The sequence below is a fragment of the Balaenoptera musculus genome, chromosome 16, assembly GCF_009873245.2.
Source record: "Balaenoptera musculus isolate JJ_BM4_2016_0621 chromosome 16, mBalMus1.pri.v3, whole genome shotgun sequence".
NCBI lineage: Eukaryota > Metazoa > Chordata > Mammalia > Artiodactyla > Balaenopteridae > Balaenoptera > Balaenoptera musculus.
The window spans coordinates 50,081,488-50,088,460 of record NC_045800.1 but is presented as its reverse complement, the minus strand read 5'-3'; the positions used below and the strand labels follow the sequence as shown (position 1 = coordinate 50,088,460).

Genomic DNA, 6,973 nt, shown 5'->3' with positions numbered 1-6,973 from the left:
AAGAGGTGCGGGCAGTCCCGGGGGTTCCTGCTCCCGGGCTCAGACGCTGCTCATCAGCAGGCCTGTGCGTGCCTCAGGAGGAGGGCACCTGGGGCCTGGGCTTGCCTGAGAGAAAGGGGGGGGAGCCGGGCCCTCTCAGGTAACTGGGGCAGGAGGACACCTCGACTCGGCCCCTGGGGTCCCAGTGCCCTCTCCTCTGCTGAAGGAACCTGGGAGGGTCCCTGCTGCTTGCGTCCCACTCTCACCCCCGTATTCAGGGCCAGTTCCTGTGATCAAACAACAAGGTCTGCCTGGTCCAGGAAGCCTCTTCCCCATCCCATGGGCACTGCAATGCTCTTTGCCTTTAAGCCCCCTATTATGTGCTGTGGGATCTGTGGGGCTGCACCTGACTTCCCTAGAGGAGTTACTGCTCTCCCCCCATCCTCTGCTTATCCGAGAAGCCCCAGGCACCCTGTCCCTTTTTTTTTTTTTTTTTTGGTAGGTGGCTGTTTTGTTTTGTTTTTTAATATTTATTTATTTATTTTGGCTGCGCCGGGTCTTAGTTGCGACACTTGGGATCTTCATTGTGGCATGCGGACTCTTAGTTGCGGTGTGCATGCGGGATCTAGTTCCTGGACCAGGGATAGAACCCGGGACCCCTGCGTTGGGAGCACGGAGTCTTACCCACTAGACCACCAGGGAAGTCCCAGTAGGTGGCAGTTTTAATAAGAGAACTTACATATGAGGTTTGTCTTGGGCGGCCACAAGATGAATAGATCTCTGCCCCAGCCCACCAGAATCTTAAAAGTTAACAGAGGACTTAACTGGGGTCAGTCATATATTCAATCCAGAGGGTTTCAACAACACCTTACTCTGTCAAGGCTGTGTCCTTGAAATGGCCACCAGTATGGGAATTGCAGGCAGGACATACATTCCAAGGACAGGGGAGGGGGTGAGGAGCCTCTGATTGCCCAGGTCCAGCTCGCAAGGCAACCAACAGTTACATCCTCTTGATGACCTCTTCCAACATTGCTGTAACAGATTTTTTAATCATCTACCATGTATCAGGCAAGGTGCTTGACTCTGAGGAACCAAACTAAGCAAACTAGGTATGGTCTCTCCTTTCTAATTGCTCAGAATCTTGGAGGTGTCAGGGAGGAAGAAATTTTCCTGTACCTTTCTAGGTTCTTCTGGCTGGTTCAAAGAATCATACTGACATGAGACAGATTGACAGGAGAAAATCAAAATTTAATAGCGTGTATACATGGGACAGACCCAGGAAAACTGAGTAACTTGTCAAAATGGCTGAAGCCTTCACCTTAAATAGCATCTTCAGCTGAAGACAAAAGAGGATCTTGGGGCTAGAGATTTGGGGAGGAAGGCAATTGACATGGAGATGGAAAAGCGAATGTTCGGTAAATAAATGTTTGCTGGGTCATGTACAGACAATGGGACACAGAAAGGAATTTTAACAAATAGACTTTTCTCGATTCCTCCCTGTCTACACACCTAGTTCATACTCTAGTTATTTATGGCGATAGCTCTATTCCTGTAAGGCCCTCTATCTAAATTCAGCTAAGGGGAAAGATCAAAGTTTCTCCCTGAGTCTTTTGGGCCTTGATTGTTTTCAGCTTGAAATAACTGGCTTGCTAAAATGACACCTTGGAGTGTCAAATTTTGCTCTCCTACAGAGGGAAGAGAGAGAATTTGAAAAGCAATCACTAAAGTCTGGTGTCATGTTAGGGAAGTACGGAATGCTGGGAGGCCCAAACTGGCATACTTCATCTAATCTGTGATAGTTAAGGAAGGCTTCCCAGAGGTTGTGATGTATATTTTTTAAATTAATTAATTAATTTATTTTTGGCTGCATTGGGTCTTTGCTGCTGTGCGCCGGCTTTCTTTAGTTGCGGCGACCGGGGGCTACTCTTCGTTGCGGTGTGCAGACCTCTCATTGTGGTGGCTTCTCTTGTTGCGGAGCACGGGCTCTAGTGCGCGCAGGCTTCAGTAGTTGTGGCACGCGGGCTCTAGAGCACAGGCTCAGTAGTTGTGGCACACGGGCTTAGTTGCGCTGTGGCATGTGGGATCTTCCTGGACCACGGCTCGAACCTGTGTCCCCTGCATTGGCAGGCGGATTCTTAACCACTGGGCCACCAGGGAAGCCCGTGGTTGTGATATTTTCCATGAAACTGGAAGGATGAGTAAGAATTAGCAAGATTAAGGGGGCCTTCCCTCCCCCCACCTTGAAGGACCCTCAGCTGAGTGTCAGGCATCCATCAGCCCATTTAATCCTCACTGTAACACTCTGGGGGAGATTCTGGTATTGTGCCCCCCACCATCAGGCTTGATGAGGTTGAGGCTTGATGAGGCTCCTTGAGACACTGAGGCTCAGCGAGATGAGGGAACTTGCCCTGGGGGTATTTGAACCCAAGAGATATGACTCCAGTGCCTGAGGCTTAACAGCTACTCAACTGTCAGTTTTGTCACCTGCTTGGGCCCAACAGCCCCTCCCCCCCCCCCCCCCCGCCCCGAGAGGCTGCTGCCTCCCAGTCTCGCTCCTTGCCCACTGGGCCTGGTGCCAAATAGCAACAGCAGCTCAGCGGTGAGCTAACTTGGAGCCGTGTAAAAGGCCTTCTGGCTAAAGGGACTGGTGCTACTGGTGGTTTTTCAGGAGGGCTGGCAGGCCTCAGGAGGGCAGGCAGGCCTGGGGCAGGGTCTGGGCGGGGCTCCCCGGAGCCCAGGAGGAACCATCAGGCGGCTCTGCAGGGCCTTAGTGCTCGGGGCTGGACCAGGCGCAAGGCCGGGAGGGGCGGGGCGGGGCAGGGCGGGGCAGCCGCTTTGTTAGTCTGCGTTTGGTGTCCCATCCCCCCACCTGATCTCAGCGCCTGCCCCTTCCTCTTGCCCAGGAATCCTTCTTCCTTAATCAATTTCGTGTGTGTGTGTTTCCATATACCCCACACCAGGGGCTGACCCTCCACGGCTTATCCACCCCTCCCCACCCATTACAGGGAGAGCTTGGGCCAGCCGAGTGGACCTGGGTAGGTGGGAGCTTCCCAGAGCTACAAAATAGGGGAGACCCCGACAGACGTGCAGAAACAGGCCCAAAGAGGATGAATCAGAGAGCAGCCTTAGAGAGGGTCGAGCCGCCGCACCGAGACGCAGAGGGGGTGGCCTCCAGACTCCGAAGGCGGACTCTGGAGTGGAAGAGCGCTGGGCGGGGTGGGGGCCCCACCTGCACCCTTGAGCGCCAGGATGTTGTGCCTCGAGGGTCGTTTTGCTTTTTCTGGGATCCCTGGCTGCCCTACTGACGCTCAGGTCACTAACTCCCCTCCCAGCGCCCCCGGTCGTCACCACGCCCCGCGCGCCGGTCCCAGGAGTGGTGACCTGAGAGGGCTGCGGCTTGGCCGCTCCCTTCCTCGCTGTTTGGCCTGGGGTGCTTCCTGCCCAAGTCGTTGGGCTTTGGTGACCGACAACGGTTTCCTTGCCTGGGCTGGACACACACGGGCCGCCCTCTCCGTTACTCCCCCTCCACCTCAGGCTGCTTGGTCCCCAGCCAGGGTCGCACGCACGCCAGTGACTCGCCTTCTCGGAAGGGGGTGGGATTTACTCGACCTTCTCCCCACTGCGCTCCCCCCCTACCCCTGTCCCGGGGCAGCGGCTGGGCAGATGGCCAGTTTGCAGTGTCCAGGCTGAGTGTGTGGGGACCGCCAGCTCGGCGTGGGTGAGGGCGCTAGGGTTTACAGCCCACCGACTCGGACTTGAGTCCCTGCCATGTGAATTTGGGTGAGACCTAACTCGCCCTCTGTCCTCAATTTCTTCCTGTAAACTTCTAATAACACCCATTCCAAAGGTTGTGAAGGTTACACAAGAGGCTGTAAGCGTTAGGGCAACGCCAGGCACAAGGTAAATGCTTAATAAAAGGCAGCTGCTATTATTAATTACAACTCCAGCCTTGAGATCCTGACCTGGTGCTGACCCCGCGCTCACAGGTTGGGGAATCCTCAGGGTCAAAGAGGAAAAGTCTGGCTCACGCGGTAGAGGGAGATTGGTGCGCCCCCTCTGCCCGCAGCCGCTCTCTGGACCCCTGATCCAGCCCCTCTGCAGCCCCGAGCCCCGCTCCAGACCCTGGTTGGGACCTCCGCCTTCCCACTACGGCCCGCCGGAGGCCAGGTTGTGCTTTCGGGCCGGCGGGGACTGGAGCAGGGCTCGGTCACTCCCCTGAGCCCGAGTGCTGGGAACCGCCCCGCGCCCCCTCCAACCCCCCTCCTTGCGGGGTGGGCCGGACCTGGGGCGCCTTAAAAACCAGAGCTGGTGCTCGGGTCGCCGCCGCTTTGAGCAGGATCCAACGTCGCTACGGTTACCCTGAACCACCTCGCAGACCCCAGCAGCCATGGCCAGCAAAGGCTTGCAGGACCTGAAGCAGCAAGTGGAGGGGGCGGCCCAGGAAGCGGGTGAGAACTGCGCGCGACCTGGGGCGCATGCTGGGACCCCCGGGTGGACGCGGGGGTGGGGCTGGGGTCAGAAGCCTGGGGACTGCGCAGCCGGAAAGTCGGTGGGCGGTTCTGGCTAGGAAGGGCCCTCTCCTGAGCTGCAGGGACCTGGAAGGACGCCCACCCGGACCAGCCCGGGAATGATGCCTCGAGGGAAGTGGGGGAACAGCAGTGCCTGAGGAGTGGGGCGGGAGGGGGGCGCTTTGGGCATTGCCAGAGCCAATCCGAGGCAGCTGCTAGGGCCGGGAGCGGCCCCACCCGGGCCCTCAGGGGAGAGTGACGGTCCACGAGGAGAGCGCGCTCCGCCACCCCACGCCCGATCTCTGCCCGCCAAGTCCCAGAGGCGCACTGAAACAGGATGGGACGGGTGGCTCCAGACTCCCACCGGGCTTTGTTTTGAGCACTCCCCCCCTCCTCCGAAATACTCATTTCCTCTTAAGTCCTCACGCAGAGGACCTTCCCACCTTCATGCGGGCAGGGCAGGTCCCCAGTCTTAGTTTCTCCACCTCTGGCTCTTTCCCCCTCAGACCTGAGGTTATGCAGCTGGGGGCTGGGGATGGACTGGGGAGTAGGGTACGTAAGGAGACTTCAGCCCCACCAGCGGCAGCTCTTCCAGTCCCAGCTCAGCCTCCCTTGGGACTCCAGCTCCCAATCTGTCCTACACATATCCCTGTCAACAGACAACACCTAAACCAACCCCCTCCTTCATCAGTGCCCCAAGGAAAGCCCACAGTTGCTCCCCTGAGGCTAAAATGGTACCAGGAAGTCTCTGTCTACAGTACCCTTCCTTCTGGGCTTCACTTTCCCCATCTGTAAGTGGAGTGCAGAGTCTCCTTCCCTGTGGTCTTGACTGTGCTATGTCAGACAAAGACCCCAGGGACCTCTGTAAGCAGTAGACCCAGGGTCTGCCTGACCCCTGTACCCCCTGGTCCCCAGGGTCTGCGTAAAGCAGGCCCTTTCCTGTTCAGCAGCAAGGATAAGTCAGATCTCTGAAGGCCAGAGCCACCTGTCTGCCTACCGAGCAGGTGGGGACCCACCTGAGCCCCTGGAAACCCTGTTCTTCACAGGCACAAACTCTGGTCTAGAGGAGGTGGCCTGGCTTTGGAAGTTTCACCTACTTTCCACACTTCGTTTCCTAATGCCTTACGCTGCCTGCTCACGGAGGCACTGGCAGTCGTTGCTTGTGTGCCCTCTGGGGAGAGGCACAGGAGAGAGGAGGTAGTGAGAGGGCCTTGCAAAGTAGAAGCCCCAGTGCTCTAAATGTGGGAATTCACGCATCTGGGCCAAGCCTCCGGGGGAGAAGTTGTTAAAGGCGGCAGGGTTCTCCCTGGGCTGTGCCCAGCAGTAGCCACAGCCCAGATGCCAATTCCAGCCTGGCCTAGCCCTGCCTTCCTTCCTTGCTTGGATATTTTTGCAGCAATCCTGGAGAGGCAAGGGAAGCAGGCCAGAGAGGAGGAGCCCAGAGTTACAAATAAACAAGAACAACCTGTAGTCATGGAAAGGGCTCATGCCCCTCACTGAGTGGCCTTGGTCAGAGAACTTTACCTCAGTGCCATCCATCCCTGGGCCTGCAGGACAGACCACTCTAGAGAACAGATGAGGTTGGCAATGGTGAGGCCCCTGTGGTTGGTGGTATCTCAACAGGGGCTAAAACCCACACGTCTCTGTTCTAGTGACGGCGGCTGGAGCAGCAACTCAGCAAGTGGTGGATCAGACCACAGAAACAGGGCAGAGAGGTCTGGTGGGGCTGGTGGGCAGGAGGGTGGACAGCCCCAGCATGGCCCTGCCCTCCACCCAGCCCTTGCCCAGACACACCCTCTCCTCTGCAGACCCTCTACCAGCATTGCTTCCTGGGGAGGGAGACCCAGGCCAAGCTAACCCTGCAGGGCTGTGGTTCCCCAGGGCCCCGCACTCAACTGCCCTATCCTTTCCTTTCCCAGCCATGGACCAGGTTGCCAAGTCTACCCAGGAAACCATCGACAAGACTGCTAACCAGGCCTCTGAGGCTTTCTCAGGTTTTGGGAAAAAACTCGGCCTCCTGAAATGACAGAAGGGAGACATGGGTGACTCCCTTCCAGGCCCGGAGCTCTAGCAGGCTCTTGGCGGGCCACCTCATTAAAGCACATATGCCTACTCTGTGTCCGTCCACTTCATGCCTCCTCCCAAACTGGGCCCAGCCCCGCCTCGCTTAGAGCAGAGGCTCGGGGATCCAGAAACTCAGCCCTGACGTCCAGAGTCCTGGCATTGCAAATTCGGAAACCCAGACGGATTGTCCAGGAATTCATTTCCCATATCTCAACCGTGCGTCCAGACTCTCCCTTATCCAAAGTTCAACCCCCCATCTAGGTACGTGCCCCTCCCCCGCTCTATTCCCCCTGCCCTCGATTCCAAAACCGCTCCCTCAGCTCCAGGAACCCGCCCCTTTCTAGGAGGGGGATACTCGGTGCGCAGATCCTCGAGGAGCTCAGCTCTGGGCGGGGGGCGAAGGGTTCCAACGGCTGGGGCCT

The 6,973-nt window shown here is 57.5% G+C and overlaps 1 protein-coding gene across 1 annotated transcript; it reads left to right on the top strand.

Moving 5' to 3' along the window:
- Nucleotides 1-4,251: 4,251 nt before the first annotated feature.
- ADIRF (adipogenesis regulatory factor) lies at nt 4,252-6,604 on the top strand. The gene is made up of 3 exons (XM_036828840.1): nt 4,252-4,427; nt 6,140-6,202; nt 6,407-6,604. Exons 1-3 carry the CDS (start codon nt 4,367-4,369, stop codon nt 6,511-6,513), a joined length of 231 nt encoding a protein of 76 aa, XP_036684735.1. The 5' UTR covers nt 4,252-4,366; the 3' UTR covers nt 6,514-6,604.
- Nucleotides 6,605-6,973: the final 369 nt, after the last annotated feature.